We start from the raw sequence: 20,296 nt of genomic DNA, 5'->3' as shown, positions 1-20,296 counted from the left end.
ATGTAATTATGTGATCTTTCTCTTGCGTCTCCGGAGTACCTCAAAGATAATTACCAGAGGATAATGCTGTGCGTGGGGGGACGGGGGACGGGGGACGGTAAACTTCAACTAGAAGAAAGGCATAGAGTTTTCTGTGCTTGTCGAATAGCTTCGGAAATATATATATTTCTGAGGTCATTCCGCAAGCACTCATCATCGTGTTTGAATGTACAAATATGTTTTTTCATAATTCAAGCCTCTGTGAGTGTCGGTGTGTTTACTCGGTGAATGATGACTCTGCGGCGGTGTTAAGTGAACGTGAAAAATGGTAATAAAGTTTAATATTGTTCCCTGCAACACAGATTCATGACACATGGAATTAAACATTGATTTATAGACACGCACACACACACACGCACACACACACACACACACACACACACACACACACACACACACACACGCACTAATATTTCAGGGCACGCATACGCAAACACTGAAGCAGAAATAGCACAAATAAAAATGTCAAAGAAGCATACCTTGTCCTGCGTATTAGCAGACCTGCACGCACAAGTTGGCATGTGCATTAATGACACACACCTCAGCCCTCCTCCTCCCCCCCACCACCGCCGGCGCCACCCCGAGAGCTATTTGGTTTCCATATATCACTGGGTTTACGATTGCTCTCCACTATTCCCTGATCTCCTCCCGGTAAGCGCCCAACCTGCGGGTAATTGGCTTTTTTAATGACTTCTGCATTTCCACACATTTCCACTATCTTGGTTATTTGCCTTCTCAAGCCTCATTTGAGGAGTCACGCTGAGCGAGAGGGTGGTGGGTTGAGGTGGGGGGGGTGGGGGTGGGTTGGCAGGTAAGAAAGTAGACAAAATAAAAAAAGAAAGAGAGAAAGATTAAGGTAGGATTTTTTGACATCCATGTATTCTCTTGGAAATTTCACATATTAAGTTACAAAATGGAAGAAAAGGTAAGACAATATTTCATTTTCCTTTTAGTGGAAAATACAGAAAGCAAATGCATTTGTAGAGTAAGCGATGATTTCAATTTCCAGGTGACGGTTGAAGGAAATGCTGGCTGGGAGGTGACCGTCGGCCGGGACCTTCAGAGAGGTTCCAGAAAAGCAAGATGGCAACGGACAAAATCCGAAACCCGAGGCTTCTCAACTGCAGTTCGCAAACTCGTGCCGCTGGTTGCTGCTCGGTTTCCGCAATAAAATCAAAGTGAAAACCGAAGCCGTGAGCATTGGGTGGGCGGAGCCAGACCACCATCTAGGTGCCAACAGGGCGTTATCCGTTTCAACATGCATTTACTATACATGTACGTCCCGATGTGCACTAACCTACAGCATTTAAAGGAAGAACGGATGCACACGGCTTTGGGCCACTGATTTACATGTATGTGAGCAGCATACCAAAAAAAAAAAAAAAAAGTCTGTTTCAAAATTCCATTTCATATAAATGGAGGGAGAAAGACGTGACAGAGAGAAAGATTGAAAGAGAGCGTGAGAGATTCCCCCACACAGGAAGCAGAAACGCGCTTTGAAGTAACTTCGCTGCAGGTGTGTGTCGGCCGGTGTGTGAACGCACACACGGGCTGGACTTTCTCACTGGAGACAGGAGCTTTGGTTCATTCCTGGCCGATTGCAAGTGAGCCCTCAAAGACTGAACTTGTATATCTGAGCCTCACTAACCGTCATCGACCATCGTCGTCCGTATAAGTTAAATGTTAAAGTTGCGTAACTTCGAGCAAAGGGTTGCATCAACATCATTTCACGTGAACTACGAGGGAAAACGTAGAGTTACGAAGGAAGGTATTGGTTTCTCATAACTGTGAATCAAATAATTAAATAAATATAACCTGGAAACTGGCAGGGACCTTTCTGTCTTCGGATTGGTCGTTGTAGAGAACTGATTACTGTAATATCCATTGCAAGACCGTTACTACAGGAAGACCTAAACTCGTATTCGTGCCTCGCCGCACCTATTATGGTCTGGTCCATCTCTGTGTTTAAAACCTGTCGTGAAAATGTCATGTTACGCCATCCGAGTCGACACCCAGGTCACGACAGACTTAAGGAACCGCCGCTTTTTCATTCCTGCTGGGTTTACTGCCTGTACAGATTGCTTTGCGCACGTCGATAAAAAAATAAAATAAAATAATGCGTTACCACGTATGTGCCAGGCGGTTCCACGCGCAATAAAATGTTACTTTTACGGTTGCCTACTTATATTCGCTTACGCTCAGGTCCAAATGCCCTTCAGCGAGCCTTCCTTTCTGTCGATATTTACCGATAAATAAGATTCCGTTCGCTGTGTTCAATGCAATTTTTACCGAGCATTATTTATCACACGAGGGGAATTTTTTTGTTTTGCTTCGTGCTAAATTAATAAAGGGTTGAATTCACAAGGTTGAATCATCTCAATGTATCTCCTTACAGAGCAGAGGTTCATCATGAATGGAACAATCTGTGGGTTTTGAAACATTGACAGGAATATCCTTCACCGGTTGCAGCGCATTATAGAATTCAGCCTTTGGCAAGTACTTCTTTATAGTATGTATTTTCATTAACAAAGCTCCAAAAGTTAACAATGAAATAAGAAAGAAAAGTTTGGAACTCCCCTGAATACACAGACATTGTTTTTGTATAGGCCACGCCCTCTTTCCTTTACTGATATATAGTGAATAAAGTGTTGTTGAGAGAAAAAGAAAATGCTTTTTGTATCTATGTCAACAGTTTTTTTTGTTGTTGTTGTTGAAACTCCCGTAAACAGTTGGCTATTTTTTCTCACAAACTAGTCACTGTGAAACTGAAAACTTGTTCTTTAAAAAAAAAAAAAAAAAAAAAAAAGGCTTTCACAAATGCAGCTGAAGTGTGTATGTAAAATTGACTTTTACATCTGCAGTAGCTACCGACAGATAAACACCAACAGCCTTTTTACAGTGCATCCGGAAAGTATTCACAGCACTTCACTTTTTCCACATTTTGTTATATTACAGCCTTATTCCAAAATGGATTAAATTCATTTTTTCCCTCAAAATTCTACACACAATACCCCATAATGACAATGTGAAATAAAAAAAATTGAAATTTTTGCAAATCTATTAAAAATCAAAAACGAAAAAAAATCACATGTACATAAGTATTCACAGCCTTTGCCATTACACTCAAAATTGAGCTCAGGTGCATCCTGTTTCCACTGATCATCCTTGAGATGTTTCTACAACTTGATTGGAGTCCACCGGTAGTAAATTCAGTTGATTGGACATGATTTGTAAAGGCACACACCGTCTATATAAGGTCCCACAGTTGACAGTACATGTCAGAGCACAAACCAAGCCATGAAGTCCAAAGAATTGTCTGTAGACCTCTGAGACAGGATTGTATCGAGGCACAGATCTGGGGAAGGGTACAGAAACATGTCTGCAGCATTGAAGGTCCCAATGAGCACAGTGGCCTCCATCATCCGTAAATGGAAGAAGTTTGGAACCACCAGGACTCTTCCTAGAGTCGGCCGCCCGGCAAAACTGAGCGATCGGGGGAGAAGGGCCTTAGTCAGGGAGGTGACCAAGAGCCAGATAGTCACTCTGACAGAGCTCCAACGTTGCTCTGTGAAGAGAGGAGAACCTTCCAGAAGGACAACCATCTCTGCAGCACTCCACCAAGCAGGCCTGTATGGTCGAGTGGCCAGACGGAAGCCACTCCTCAGTAAAAGGCTCATGACAGCCCACCTGGAGTTTACCAAAAGGCACCTGAAGGACTTTCAGACCATGAGAAACTAAATTCTCTGGTCTGGTGAAACAAAGATTGAACTCTTTGGCCTGAATGCCAAGCGTCATGTTTGGAGGAAACCAGGCACCACTCATCACCTGGCCAATACCATCTCTACGGTGAAGCATGGTGGTGGCAGCATCATGCTGTGGGGATGTTTTTCAGCGGCAGGAACTGGGAGACGAGTCAGGATGGAGGGAAAGATTAATGCAGCAATGTACAGAGACATCCTTGATGAAAACCTTCTCCAGAGCGCTCTGGACCTCAGACTGGGGCGAAGGTTCATCTTCCAACAGGACAACGACCCGAAGCACACAGCCAAGATAACAAAGGAGTGGCTTCAGGACAACTCTGTGAATGTCTTTGAGAGGCCCAGCCAGAGCCCAGACTTGAACCTGATTGAACATCTCCGGAGAGATCTGAAAATGGCTGTGCACCGATGCTCCCCATCCAACCTGATGGAGCTTGAGAGGTCCTGCAAAGAAGAACGGGAGAAACTGCCCAAGAATAGGTGTGCCAAGCTTATAGCATCATACTCAAAAAGACCTGAGGCTGTAATGTCTGCCAAAGGTGCTTCAACAAAGTATTGAGCAAAGGCTGTGAATACTTATGTACGTATTATATTTTCGTTCTTTATTTTTAATAGATTTGCAAAAAATATAAACAAACTATTTTCACTTTGTCATTATGGGATATTGCGTGTAGAATTTTGAGGGAAAAAAATGAATTTAATCAATTTTGGAATAAGGCTGCAACAACAAAATGTGTAAAAAGTGAAGCGCTGTGAATAGTTTCCGGATGCACAGTATGCCAAATAAACCTGGGAGTGCAGGAGGCACAAATTCACTTGGAGCCTGTTACGAGGGTCATATGTCAAATTATTGTTCATTTGAACTGCACTTGTGCTGTGATTTATTCATTATTACATCAACAGCCAACGCTGAGGTTGTGACACCATTATCTGGCAAACGCTGACTACTAAAACATTGGTTCGCAGAATTTCCACAATAAAAATATTGACACGAATATATATATATTTTATCATCTCGAACCAATTTAATTTTGAGTGGAGTTTCATTCATTTAATATGTTCGTCAGAAAATCATAATTGGGACCAATTTTTTTGTTATTTGATTGTTTATTTATTTTTTTATTTTTTTAAAAGGGCAGATTTTCTTTTGACGACTTAAAAAAAAAACAAAGTGAAAATTTGGGCCACCTGCTGCTCCAGAATCGGGGATGCATATATAACAAGGTTAGGTTATTATATTCAAAGTGAGATAAGATGTCTCCCGTTCACGTACATTACATGCGTCCTGTCAGGTCCACACCTATTTACACATAAGAGCTTATTTTCTCTTCAGTCATTAAGGAGAAAATTACTCAAAGAGAATTTTTGTGGCTATTTTTATACCCTCCATCTGGGACACACACGCACACGCACACACACACACACACACACACACACACACACACACACACACACACACACACACACACACACACACACACGCGCGCGCTTTCGACTGGCAGCACCTGGCTGTAGGGTCTATAATCTAACCCCTAACTACAAATGAAACACGTCGGGGTTCTCAGATTGGATGGAGCTGTCAGAGATGGAAAAATGAAAGCGAGGCTTGTCGATGATGTCATAGCGCGCCGTCTCTTTCCTCGTGGTTATCAGCCTCTTTTTTTTTTTTTTTCTTCCACATTTGTCTGTCATTTTCAGACATTATTGCCCTTTTTTCTCTCAGTGTTCGTCCCATTCAGTCTGCCTCGCTCTCCCTTTTTTTCCTCACACACACACACACACACACACACACACACACACACACACACACACACACACACACACACACACACACACACACACACACACACACACACACACACACACACACACACACACACACACACACTCCCCCATATAAACAAAGAGTTATCACTGGCCTACAGGGACCCATTACTTCTGTGATCCAAGGCTTTTATATGGTGGCTTGGTCTTAAAAACGGGCATTTATTGCTCTACCCCACCCCCTGATAAATCGTGGACTGTTTGTGTGTGTGTGTGTGTGTGTGTGTGTGTGTGTGTGTGTGTGTGTGTGTGTGTGTGTGTGTGTGTGTGTGTGTGTGTGTGTGTGTGTGTGTGTGTGTGTGTGTGTGTGTATGTGTGTGTGTGTGTGTTTTCTCAATCTTCTGTTTGTTTGGTTCTCTTTGGGAAAACTAGACCACACATAAAAGTTGCTCCATGCATGTGCATTCTTTGTGAAATGTGTGGGAGACAGTTTATTGAGTATAAAGTAAGAAAAGGCCAGATTTCATAATTAATCCAATAAACAAACATTTCTACAGAGTGATAAAAGCAGCTAAAATGAAGTGCCCAAACCAGTGGTATTGAAATAAATCGAACACACACAGACAGAAGATCTATTAAAAATAATTATGTATAATGGTTTGTTTAGAGTTTATTTTTCCACTCAAACAGGTAGCATGAGGAAAATATCCCTCACCCATCCACAGAGTGGTTTTAGTATTTGTTGGGAGTTCAGCCTGTTGAAATGGTGGTTATCAATTGAACAGATAATGGACTAGAGGCAAAGTAACGTAATGGGAAAGGACATGCCCACACATTCTCTCACAAAATACAAAGTCAATATTTATTTTTTTCACAAGTCATTTTGGTCTCATTTGCTAAATTAACTTGTTCTGATTAGAATTTTAGTGATTGTTCTGAAAATAAGTCCATCATTAAAGAAATAATAGGCCTCATAGAAAGCCATGTTGTGCCTGGTTTGATTGACATGCCTGAAATGCAGTGAGGTTTCTGGTATAGGTGGGTGGGGCATAGTGCCCTTAGGTTCCTCAGTCAGACCAAGGAACAAAAAACATTATTATACTCTCACCCTATTTACACCAATCTTTGTCGGGCCCAGATAATGTATGCCATCAAAACAGTCTGTATATAAAACCTCACATATAATAACTCTCAAACAGAAGCACTGTATCCAACATGACACATGAGTGTTGCATTTTATGCTGCAGAAGCAGTTCCAGAAGTTTCTACGGACATTTTTAACACTTTTACTTTTTTTTTTTACTGTGAGACTGAGTTCCTGTTTACGTGCCCTTCAGCTGCAATGAAGGCGACCGCATGAGCGCCGGCTCTCTAAAGCGAAGGGGGTCAAAGACGGAGCCGTGCTGACCGGCAGAGAAACAGCGAAGGGAAAGAACAAAAGATCTATCGCACGGGTCTCCAGACAGAAAGACTGAAAACTGAAGGAAACAATGTAAACCGAATACAAATGTGGACATCTATCCACCATTGATTTCCTTTTACTTTTTTTCCTCCCATCTCACCGCCTCTTCAGCTCCTTTGCTTTTCCAATTTCTGATTCGTTTCCATCTAAAACGTCTCTTAAAATCAGGATTTATATCATTAACTGCTGTGTGATGATTTCATTTGTCTTTTTTTTTTTTTTTTCCCCACGTGAGAGTTTTCAGTTCAGCCAACTCTTCGTTTACTTCCCCCTCCCTCCACCCCCTCACCCCCACCCACACACACACCTTGGCTCTGTTCTCCCTCTTCCATCGCTCACTCACCCCCCCCCCCACCCTCCTCCACTCATCCCGTTTTCTCTTATCTCCTGGTGCCATTTCTGCGTCTGTCACTGACAGCTCTATCTGCTCCAGTCGAGAGCTACAAAGGCATTTTTTTTTCTTTACCAGTAAGGTAATCCATCTATCTTCATCTGGCACTCTCTCCGTGGATATATAACGCTGCTGTAATGGCTTCAAAGACACTGATGGCTCCGTACAGCTCTCCGAGCGACGTTTCCGTGGGAGCCCGGAACCAAAATCACCCTTACTTACACTAAAAGAAAAGTGCTGTTTAAAATTTAATTCAGACTTTTACTTGTCTTTATTTAGCCGGGAAAAAGTTTGCTGAAGAACAAAGTTTTTTGAAAAAGGTATTTTGTTTGTTTCCTCTCAGTTATGAGATGATATTTTACTCTGAAGTCCAAACTCAGGAACTCTGCTTTGATTCTGTCCTTTTTTTGTGGCCAAGGTGGCTAAACATGATTTTTTTTTTTTGTACCGACTAACCTTTTAAAAGTTTTGGTATTGGTATTTCTACTTTCTGGACAATTTGCGCACATTATTAACAACACTGAATCTTCCTGTGTTTGTCAGTTCTCGCGTCACTGCACTTGTGAAGCGTGTGGTTGGTTGACAGTTTTCATTATTTGTGACACTTTACGTGTGGTAAATTTCCTACCACGTATTAAAACAAGTCTAAAACGTGCCATTATCATATGTAAAATAATGGGGTTGTACAGACGTGGTCACGGGCCTGAAAGGTAGACTCTCATTTATATGTCAGTTTGATACATTTAATAGGCTTATTTTAGCCAAAACAAACTCTATTCTGGGGGGGGAAACATGAGCGACGTAGAGTTGGGAGAGTTCAGAGTCTCATTTGACACTTTAGCTGGTAGAAAAAGTCATCTTTAAAAAAAAAAAAAAGACTTCACCTCAGTTAACACAAGCACAAAAAAAATGAAGGTACGTCCACAGCATCTGTCTTTTGTTCCCTGTCAATGTGCTATTACGGCTTCGGCATCATCTGTCATTTCTCCAACGCTAACCTCTGCTTCCTGTCCGCCCACAAATCACAAATGCAATCAAGTTGGCTCCGTCGAGGGCCCTCGAATCACCACGGGCGACCAAAAAAAGCGGACGGGATATTTAACCTCTGTAACCATCAGTAGCCACTTGACAAACACACACACACACACACACACACACACACACACACACACAGACACCATTTTTTTTGCTGCCCGACTGTTACACTATAATTTAGAAGGCGATTACCGACGGCGGTTTAAACGCGGCACAGTAGCGCACGTGCGTTAAAATATGGGACAACTGTACGGGGCGACGCGGGCCGCTGATTAGTACCGATTTGTTTTCAGCCTCTCGAAGGAAAAATAAAGAGGCAGCGCTGACGAGCAGTCGCACGCACTCGGAGGAAAAATACACAGGGATACGTGGAAAATGTCAAAATGCAACTGGAGATGTTTACCGTAGTTCAAACATACTTTTCTGTCAAGTTGTCAAATCTTTAAAAAAAAAAAAAAAAAGAGAAAATAGAAGAAAAAAACAGCAGCAGGAAGATTGAGAGGCAAATTTAGGACAAAGACGCCTCGGGAGGAATGAGTGTCGGGGAGAACGGAGGTGCAACGGGAGGAAGAGTAGAAGAGGAAGAAGAAGAAGAAGAAGCCAAGAAAGCTGCACGGAATTTACTGCCGATGCGGCAAAAAGCGAATTTCATTTTGGGCTGTCAGAGACGGATGGAAAAAAAAAAAAAAAACGTCTCAATAAAATATGGCCGATTCCAGATTCATACAGAAAGAGGAAACGTGATAACAGAGGAGGTAAAAGACTCGTCAGTTTGCTGACATCCCGATCGGTGTGAGCGTGGAGCGTTATTCCCCCGTTAGCTCGCTAAATTGTTAGCCTCCGTGGCTTCTAGACGCCGTCTGCGTTGACGTCGCCTAGCAACTGTGTTTTTACAACTTAGCCACTTCGAACGCCAAGCAAACGGTGCACACGACTTTCCGCGTTGCAACCACAAGCTCACGAGTTCGATTTGAAACGCAGCAACTTTAAAACTTAACATTAAACATCAAGCATTTCTGTAGATGAGCTTTTTTTTTTTTTTTTTTTTTTTTTGCTGTCGATCTCATTCCTCCAAAAAAAGAGCGGCGCATATAAATTTCAGTCTGTTCCTGTTGCGCGGGACCCTAACCCTAACCCTAACCCTTCTCCCACCTTAACGTTGTCATTATGTGAGAAACCCGTGCAAACATACATCTCTACTGTATTTCTTGCTGCAGCGCTGCGTGAAGCTAACAACCCGTTCACAGCTTGGAGTAGTTATCTCTTCACACTCCTAAATTGTAAACCTGTCAGTGAAAAGCTTTTCATCCTTATCTGTTATCTCTAATACAGTGTTTTTCTTCTCCTATAATTACACTCTATATTATCGCCTGCTCTTTTTTCAAAACATTATTTTCCTCATCTTATCTGTGTCCGTCTGTATCTCAGCTGCAGCAACAGCCCCAATTTCCCTTCAGGGATCATTAAATCTTCATCCACTCCGTCTGATTCACAGGAGAGTCTCCACGGAGACGTCTGTCATCATTCGGACCATAAACCAACATGTTTCTGTCCTCATCTGTCTTCAAAAAACACAACAACTACAATTCTGATACATATATATTATTTTTTTTATGAATACTTCTTCGTCTTCCAGAGCAAAACATGAAACATTCACAACCGAAACAATATCGGCCAAATAAATATGTGATGCACGACCCGGAAGGAAGACCAACCAAAAAAAAAAAAAAATTCGGACACACATCTGTAAACGGAGTCTGAGGTTGATGGGAGACCGAAGCAGAAGCTCAGAGAAGAAATGAGAGCCGAAGGATATCTGTTTCTGTTTGAGTACTCGTCCTCCGTGGCAGAATTAAGGCGGTCGGTTTCCCCAGCTGAGCCCTTCGCTACCCTCCGTCTCTCTTTGCTTTTGTGTCTGCGGCAGTGCGAAGTATTTCAAATCGAGTTGGCTCCCGTGTTGCGGCGGGAACATCCCGAATTGAAAGTATAAGAGGGTTTTCAGGTGACCTGCTGGGAGTCATTTACTCTCTGGCATGCAAGAATAGCACAAATCTTTATGTAAAGGAATGATGTGATTATTTCCCGTGCTTGTTTTAAAATCTCATTTCTAATGTTTATTTTTTTTAGTGTTGGATCTGACTCGGTCTGAACGGAAAGCCGACAATACTAAGTCCCGCCCACCACAGGTCTGTCAATCAAACAGACACGCCGCCCCATAAACACTGCTTTTTGAGGCCTATTTTTGACTTAATGATGAGATTATTTTCAGATGGACCACCAGACGAGTAAGAAGAAGGAGCGACTTTAGCTAAAAACACCATAATAACTTAATATAATAACGAAATATTCATTGACCTTGTATTTCACATGAGAAGGTGAAGCCGGAGGCTCTCTGGAGCCAAACTCTAGTGGCACTCGGTGGTATTGCAATTCGACGGCATCCTCGCAAACACCGCAACAAACTTTTAAGACTTACTTTTAAGATATTGTCCTCTTATTGTCTGTCTCCAAAAATTACCTTCTGAACAGACGGGCCGGTGACAAAAAAAAGAAAGACAGAGTCGTACGAGTCATTTAGGAAAAGTCTTTGTGTCGGTGTGCGAGTTCGTCTCCGTCATCGTTTCCTTTTTTGGGGGTTTCTTTCAGCTTCCGTCTCCTTCGTACATCTTTCTAGATGCCTGTTTCTGCCCGTGTAAACCTCTTTTGTGTCCTTGTTTTTTTTTTTCATTTGCACGGTTCTGTGAAGTCTCGCTTTGTATTCTACCGCGAGTTGAGGCGTTTTCTCCTGCATCCTGTCAATCGCTATCTCACTTTCATTCCGTCCGTTCTCCAAAAGACACTGCATATTTGTCTTTGTCTGTCATTTGTCTCGTTTCCTTCCTCTAATTGTGTTTCTTTTCTTTTCTTTTTTTGTCATACGTCATTTTTTTTTTTTTACCTTTTTCCATTTGTAATTCCCATTTCTTCTTCATGCGGTCTTTATGAATAAAATATTAGCATCTGGGAATCTTTGTGCATTATTTTTTTACTTAACAGCGTATTAATGTGCCTTTACAGACGCACACCAACACACACGCACGTCAATTCAAACACACTCTTCTTTGATTAGGTTTTCACACTCTGATGGTGGAGATGGTTTTCATTTTTTTCTTCTTTTTTTACTTATTAATACGTTGCTCTCCATCATCCTTTAAATTCTCTCTCCCTCTTGACGTTTTTCTTTCCTTTTTTTTTTTTTTTTTTTTTTTTCAGTCTCTTTAACTTCACTCTTCCTCACGTTAGCTCGCCCCTTCGCTCTCTCTCCCTCTGATCATTTCTCGTGTTTCAGATCGCGGCCGTGTTGATAGGAGCTGAAAACGTCGACTGGCTTTGATGTTTGATGTTTGCTGCTTGTGTGAGTTTGTCTCGCTCAGCCTGGGGTTTGAAGGTAATAAGAGGTGTGAGATATGAGTTTGTTTCTGTGTGTGTGTGTGTGTGTGTGTGTGTGTGTGTGTGTGTGTGTGTGTGTGTGTGTGTGTGTGTGTGTGTGTGTGTGTGTGTGTGTGTGTGTGTGTGTGTGTGTGTGTGCGTGCATGTGCGTGTTGCGTGGCCAAAGCAGTGTGTGGAAAAACGCCTCCCCAAAAAAAGCATCTTCTTTTTGGCGATTTGTAGGTTTGTGAAAGTTTGAGAATGAAATAAACTTGCTGCGGTGCCTTTTTTAAAAAATTATTATTATTATTATCATTATTAGCTGGGATTTATTTTTGGAAAATGCTAGCCAGACCTCAACTAAGGCTACTGGAGGTGAGCATGAGTGAGTGTTTGTCAATCAAGCTTTGCGGCTGAATGGAGCAATAAGTAAAATACATTAAACATCTCCAATGCAGCATTTATGGTAAACACAAATAACAGATTTCATTTCAACCATTTTCATTTCTGTACTCTTCACAGGAAACAAATGAAGTGTAATTATGCACACAAAAAACAACAACAAAAAAAAACGAATAACTAGCCTTCTGCTGAGTGTGCATCTTACTTAATGCAGTACATACAATCTGATTTTACTTAAACCTCGCCATTTATGGCTCATAAATGTATGTTTCATTTAGGAATAATTTTATGTTATTTTTTTTATTTTTTTATACACTTTATTAATCCCCGAGGGGAAATTTCTTCACTACAGCAGGGGGGGCTCTCAGGGGGGAACTGCTGCAGCAGGCTGCCACGACCGCGGCGCCAGGTAACCTGACCTGAAGTGCATGTTTTTGGATGATGGGAGGAAGCCGGAGAACCCGGAGAGAACCCACGCAAGCACAGGGAGAACATGCAAACTCCGCACAGAAAGGCCCAGGACCGGATTTGAACCCAGTACCTTTTTGCTGTGAGGCGACAGTGCTAACCACCGTGCCACCTAAATGCAGAATTCGATCTATGCAAATTCCCCATTGGGACAATAAAGGATGTCGTATGGTATCGTTTATATGTGAAATAAGATGCACACCTACATACATATTTATGTGTGTGTGTGTGTGTGTGTGTGTGTGTGTGTGTGTGTGTGTGTGTGTGTGTGTGTGTGTGTGTGTGTGTGTGTGTGTGTGTGTGTGTGTGTGTGTGTGTGTGTGTGTGTGTGTGTGTGTGTGTGTGTGTTGTGGAGCCGGGTCATCACATATTTTATGTCAGTTTGATTGATGTGTTTTCTGTCACAGTGTTTTACATAAAATCAGGTTCCAACATCTGACCTATGAACTCCGAGGTCTGCGAGATGCACATGCAGGTGATCACAGATAGAGTGAGCCCTTCCACTCCCATCACATCTATAAGAAGTGGGGGGGGGGGGTTTATATCATCACCGTGTCAATACAGAGATGATGACATACCCAAGTCAAAGCGCAGATTCCACTCCAATCACGCCGAAAACCCCGGCAGAATCTACGAGCTGTCAGGACGACGGACGAAATGAAACGACGTCTGAACGGAGGTGGAGGGCGAGAGAGAGAGAGAGAGAGAGAGAGAGCGACAGCACCAATCCAATCTTGTCAGATCTACAAGCTGTCAAGTGTGGGTTACGCTCTGTGACAAACCGTATCGAGCACATCGATATCACGGAGGTGAGGCGGAGGAAAGAGGATTATACGATAACTGTCGATAATGGAGGGCGAGGGGAGCGAATGGAGCCGCGCACGTTTCACGCACGCCGGCGGGAAAAACATTTATAGAACGTTAGAGAGCTTGAAGATTAACAAAAGGATGCGTCGGAAAAATGTTGAGGCGCGTGTAAAACCCTTCAAAAGACTTTCTTTTTTTTACATTTAAACTTGTTTGTCACAGAAGGCTTTGATGTGTTTAATCTACTCGCCACAAAATGTAAATGATCTAATTTTAGAACCTCTTTTTTTTTTTTTTTTTTTTTTAAACATTCGGTCACGCTGAAACAAAGCAGGCGGTTGGTTTGATTCTGACAGATTTCAATTTAGACGAAATTGTTGTTTCCACCTTGCAATTGTGAGTAAAGACCCCACACACACTTGATGGAGTTGTCTTGACAACTATTAGTACTTAGATTAGGGGGGAGGAGGAAGGGGAGGAGGAGGAGAGGCGGGGGGGTTGTCCATCCCGTTTTCATTGACGCAATATCTCAAGTAGGCCTAAAGGGAATTTGGTCAAACTTGGCAAAAACATTCACTTGATACAGAGGATGAACTGTTTCGAATTTGGGCGGGGGCAGAGGTCAAAGGTCAAGGTCACCATGACCCCAAATTGACACATCCAGGTGAACATGATAGCTCTGGAACGGCTGGATGGAGTTTCTTCAAATTGTGGCACAATCGTTCACTCGGCCTCAAGGATGAACCGATTAGGGTTCGGTGGTCAAAGGTCAAAGTTCAAAGTCACTGCGACCTCACATCGCCATCATCCGTCCGTCCCGTTCTCGTGAACGCAATAGATCGACTCGAGGGAATTTGTTACATTTTGGCAGGAACATTTACTTCGTGCCAACGATGACCCAGTAAGGTTTCGGTGTTCAAATGTTCGCTTAAAGGCTCAGCAATGAACTGTTTAGATTGTGGAGGTCAAAGGTCAAGGTCACTGTGAGTTCAATATCGATATGGATTTGGAAAGATGTACGTGGCGAGTTCAACTCGAGCGGTTAGAAGAGGTAATTGTAGTTATAAATTAAATACTGTTTTAATCCCCGCCAGTTTTATTTCTTCTAATGTCCCTTGTGTGTGTGTGTGTGTGTGTGTGTGTGTGTGTGTGTGTGTGTGTGTGTGTGTGTGTGTGTGTGTGTGTGTGTGTGTGTGTGTGTGTGTGTGTGTGTGTGTGTGTGTGTGTGTGTGTGTGTGTGTGTTTTTATGATTAAATATTCAACAACTTTTTAAACAGCTACAAACATGTGAGTGGCAGACTGGATTAGTTTTCGGTTGCATCAGTTCCTGCTTAAAAAAACAACAACAACAACAAAAAAACACCTCAGCTAGCGCAGCTTTGATCCAGCAGGCTGCTGATAAAATTCATATCAACATATTTTGGTAGCAAAGTGGTGCACATTCAAAAGACGTTAGATGGAATATTAGTCTTACATATGTAGTTTAAAGTGATGAAATCAGATTTTGCCTGCGTTCATTAGGACGATCCAAAAGAGAAATCTTTAAAGAGAGCTACATTCAGGATTACACTATTTAGTGTTTTAAGATTCTAGTACCGTACACAACGTGAAAAACTTCACTCAGCCGTGCTGTTTATCCGTTTCGTTCATGTTCTCAGTCCAACTATTGAACTGTAGTTTGCAACGGTTCAACAATGTCAACAATGTGTTGTGCAGAAATGAAAACAGCTGACTTGGGTTCCAACGTGAGATGCAATCAAACATAAATGCATTACGCACGAGTATAGAAGAAACCACCACAAACAAATGAGCAGAGAAACACAGTGCTGGCCTCACTGGGACACTTCTTCCATTAAACACACATTTTATGGTTGTTAAATATAAATAAGAAACCCACTAGAGTCTTTTCACTGTTATAGCTTTAAAGTGATACAGTATGGCACTAATAATTACACGTAGACCAACCAGCAGACGGTCTACGATAAGCACAGGCAGACTTAATGACGTAAAAATAAAAAATAAAAGACTAACGGCCAGAGTCAGACAAAGAGAATGACAGACAATTTGTTCTTGTCCTGGCTTATCAGATCCTCGGCTGTCAGGGCAGCGTGCGGGTTGATAAGTTGTCCATGATGAGGAGGGCTTATGGGCCGTGACGGCTATCGCCCCTGACAACCACCGCCCACAACGATAGATGAGACAGATAACTGACATGAGACATACATGCTGAGAGAGAGAGAGAGAGAGAGCGAGAGAGACTGGCGTGGCGGCGTTCATGCCCGTTCACTCGTATCTGAGCTTCAGATCTCCAGCGCGGTGAGCGGAGGGCTGACAGATCTCCCTCTTCACCGCCGCCGACAACGCCGGAGACGATGATGGGAGACGAAAGGAAAAAGGGGGGAGCGATGATGATGATGATGATGTATGGGGGCAATAATTGACGTGACTGAGGGATAATAGGTGATGGAGAGAAGTACGGGGAGTTCAACAGCAGAATATGAGAATGATGAAAAATTAGAGAGGAAAAGGACTCAGGAGCAGAATTATAACGATGTACAACTCGGTGGTAAATCTCAGTACCTGGAGTATTAGCTTATATCAGCCAGCAGAGAGATAAACACAAACATACGTGTCTTCTGCCCTCCACACCTTGTACCCGGTTGCTGTGTTCAAAGCTGTGTGTTCAGACTCTCAAGATGTTCCTTCGTGCTCGGTCTCAAAACCTATGTTGCGGGACGTTGGTCACACGGTATTTACATGTAGGTTTCACGATTTCAAAACGTGCAACTCTCAGACCAAGTCAGCCCAAAGCGTGGCTATCTCACGTTTTTTTGCTGCAGTGGACGGGCGTGTCTATTTCACGCTTTGTCGTGGGTTGAAATAACAGCGCAGAGAGTGCGTCCTAAAGATCTGACTTGAGAATCCGATTCGCCTGCAGTCTGATCACAAATACTGGGTCCACATAGACTTAATGGGTGGCTGAAACGAGCTTCTTTTGAATGCCGACACTTTCATCTCTCCTTTTGACATCAGCAGCACGGCTTATATCTCTCACCTGGATTCTATTCATCTGAGGAAATTCTGCGATACCATTATTACTACTTAAAAAACACAAGCAAAAAAAAAGAAGTAAAAAAGAAGTAAGACAGCAACTAATTTCCTTTAAACAGCAAACACATGCTTCTGGATGTGTTGAATATTAAAAATCATGGCAGATGTATCTAGTTTGACAGAGAAGAGAGAGAGAGAGAGAGAGAGAGAGAGAGAGAGAGAGAGAGAGAGAGATAATGCCCCCGGTTGGGTTTTAAATAATTTGCATAGCTGTTCATTTTTTAATGCTGCTTTGGTTTCTGACAAACAGTCTTGTCAGTTGAATAAAAGTGAAGTGAGAAAAGGTGACTCAAAGATGCAGAGAGGGAAAAAAAAAAAAACATGTCAGGGTGGGAGAGAGTGTGAATAAAAAAAAAAAAAAAAAAAAAAGAGCTTAGCGAGACGGTGGGCGAGATAGAGAGAGCAAAAGGGCAAGAGCTGCATGAGAGACTGAGACGGATAGACAGGCCATCTGATGGCCATTTGGCGTTTGACAAGTGGAGAGGGACCCAGCTGGGGTCACGTCACGATCTGTCTGCCGAGTCTGCCGGCTCAGATGGACGACAGGAGAGACGGAGACTCAAAGGAAAAAGAAAAGTTAACTAGCTTTTTATTCTCGCCGTTTAAACGAGTATTTAAAATAACAAAACTTTCTTTTTATTGACCTGCTTTCGTAATGTGTAGTACTGTAGAATTGCCCCGTAACAATTGCTGGTGAATATGATTACCTAGTAAAGGTGGTGAACCGCTCCTGGTATAAAAAAATTTTTTTTTTTAAATGCTTCTTATTGTTTTCTACTTTGTCACATGAAAGGGGATAGAAATAAAAATATCAGCAAATTCATCTCAAAGATAGGTGCAATTATCAACTCCTTTGCCCCTTAAAATGATTGAGCCTGCAAAAAAACACCCCGCACACATTTGTACAACCCCGAGGCAACTCTAGAAATGTAAAAGAAATGTGATTTTGTGTATTTTTCCTGTATGAAAATACAAAAGAGAGGTCAATAAAAACAAGCTTTTGGCCTTTTTCATTTCGTTGGGAATTGCTAAATACCATTTGGATTATTTTTTACTGCTATATGATTGCTTTGATTCCAGTCATAAATGTTTCAAATAATACTAATTGGAAATACAAGCAGTAGCCTGACTTGAAGCTAAATCATCGGATTTGTTTTTTACCACACTGCTTAATTTTATCTAACTTATATCAGCAGACTGGAAAACGCTCAGTCCAACTTCATCGGATCGCTCGTGATGCAAAAAACTACAACTAGGCTTTAATTAAAAGATAATGAAGCTCATCAGCTCGCCCTTAAGAACACTGTACAGGAAGCTTAAAAGGAAAAAACACAAAGGCAGAGTCCTACCGGTGGGCAGGGCAGGGTCCATGGTGGGTTTTTCCCAGGAGTTGACTTGTTCCCACGTAAATCCATTGGTTCCCAAGGAAACGCTGTACCCGCAACTGCTGTAGGACTCCTCGAACGTACAGCCGCCTAAAACGGAAAGAACAAAAAACAAAGATGGATCAGTTTAATGACGATACAACGAGGTGGGGTTGAACTTCCGACTTCACAAGGAGGAAGATGCAGGCGATGATTTCAGCTGCAACACGTTGAGAAAAAAAAGCTGCCAGACTCTCGATAAAAAGGAAAAACAAAGAAGACAAACAATATGTCTTGAACAACGGATGTGGCTGCTCAGGTTAGAATCATCGGGATCTCAGTCCTGATTGATTCATTGACGGCGGCGGTTACCGATGTAACAGCGAGAGGTTTTTTTTTAATGATTCAGCTCCACTCAAGTTTACTGAAAACGGCAACTCGCTCGACTGCAGGCGGCGGCAAACGAGCCCTGAGCGACTCCTCTGTCAGAGACGCAACAGAGTAAGATCAAGTGGAGTATCTGTTTACCAAAGAAAAAAAAATGGTCTGAGAGAATTTACAGTGTCACATTGTTTTAAAAAAAAAGAGAAAAAGACTTAAAAAGACAGTTGGCAAGAACTTTGACCAAAAATAGACCAAAGACAACAAATCAAATGTTGAAATGTAATTGTTTTATCATTGCTTTTAAAAATATAATTCGTATTTTGAATTTGGTGCCAAAATAAAAAAGTTAGGACAGGGGCATGGTTAACACTGTTTTGCATCAGCTCTTGTTTTAACAACACTCTGTAAATGTTTGTAAACTGAAGAGTTTGACCCGGAGTTTTGAAAGTGAAATGGAGTTTTGAAAGTGAAATGTTGTCCCGTTCTTGCCTGATATGGGATTTCAGCCGCTCAACAGTTCAGGGTCTCTTCTTTTTCCCCGTTTCGTGATGTGCCAAATTTTTTAATGAGTGGCAGGTCTGGACTGCAGGACTCTTCTACTACGGAGCCATGCTGTTGAAATATGTGGAAAATGCAATTTGGTATTGTTTTGCTAAAATAAGCTAAGGCCTTCCCTGAACGAAGTCGTTTTCTGGATGGCGGCAAATGTCACTCCAAAACCTGAAGATATCATTGAGCATTAATGGTGCCTTCCCAGCACGCTGTAATAATCTCTTTTATTTACCATATTTGTTATTAAAACTCCATAGTACAGTTCAATTTTTTTTTTTTTTTTTTTTTTTTAAACAATTTCTCAAATCACATCAATAAGGTTTGAAATTATTTGTTTGAAAACTCCGCCTTTACGAGCTGCTTTGGTATTGTTAAATAGTTTAATACTAATTAAGTCATCAGCCTGAATTGAAAGAGCCGGCGCGAGACAGACACCGTCACAGTTTATGAGAGAAGTGAGGAGAGCAGCGGCGGGGAAAGAAAGTGGGAATGAAAGAAAGAAATCAGAGTGAGAGGCAGATGAAGAAGAAGCTCTGTGTGTCAACATGATTAAGTCACAGTGTCTCATCATTATTTCATGGCCCGGCTAAGACATATTTTCCACCGCATTAGCCTTCTCTGTTAGCCTCGAGCGCCGTGCACACACACACACACACACACACACACACACACACACACACACACACACACACACACACACACACACAAACACACAAACTCACTTCCCCAATTAGACATATGCTTTGACACAACCATTTTAATTTGTTTGGAAGTATTTGAAATGGGGGGGAACATTATTGCTTTATTCATGAAATCACATAATGGCGACTTTCTTTTTTTTTTTTTTTTTTTTTTGGTCTGCCTCTTTGTTTCCGTCATCTTCTGAGTGCAGATGTCACTTTAGACTTCATCAAAATTAAAGAAAAACTTCTCGTGGTTCGACTTCAAGTGCAGAGCGTTTAGAGATTACAGCTTTGTGACTCGAACATTGTAATTTAGTGGAAAAAAAAATAGTCAAATTTGCCGAATCAACAAAATGCATTGTGAAGCATCAGGAACACCATTTCCACGTGACGCAATCTCAGTGGGAATGAATGCGGCGTTCAAATGGAACTCGTGAGCTCACGGTTGCAACGCAAGAAGCCCGCGCACCGCGTGCTTGGTTAAGTCGTAAAAAAAACGCCATTACTAGGCAACGTGGACGCCGTCTAGAAGCCACAGGGGCTAATGATTTAGCGAGCTAAGAGGCGGATAAATGTAATGCAGGACATCCAAAGGCACAGACGGGACAAAGATGAGGATGTTGGGAAGATCGACAAATTCCTCAGACGTAGACCGTCATCCAAGTTA

The 20,296-nt window shown here is 42.1% G+C and overlaps 1 protein-coding gene across 12 annotated transcripts in view; it reads right to left on the bottom strand.

Annotated features, from left to right (window-relative positions):
* ptprt (protein tyrosine phosphatase receptor type T) overlaps positions 1-20,296 on the bottom strand; it is a 308,145-nt gene that overhangs the window by 243,265 nt on the left and 44,584 nt on the right. For all 12 annotated transcript variants that reach the window (XM_069715322.1, XM_069715324.1, XM_069715326.1 and 9 more), the window contains exon 2: positions 17,996-18,121. In XM_069715322.1, coding sequence (XP_069571423.1) covers positions 17,996-18,121 — 126 coding nt within the window. The remainder of the gene's footprint in view (positions 1-17,995; positions 18,122-20,296) is intronic.

Source organism: Brachyistius frenatus, unplaced genomic scaffold, assembly GCF_029030835.1.
Source record: "Brachyistius frenatus isolate BFR_SWC_R1_liver_20210118 unplaced genomic scaffold, ASM2903083v1 Contig_141, whole genome shotgun sequence".
NCBI lineage: Eukaryota > Metazoa > Chordata > Actinopteri > Embiotocidae > Brachyistius > Brachyistius frenatus.
The sequence above is the reverse complement of the archived record's forward strand: the minus strand, read 5'-3'. Positions and strand labels throughout refer to the sequence as shown.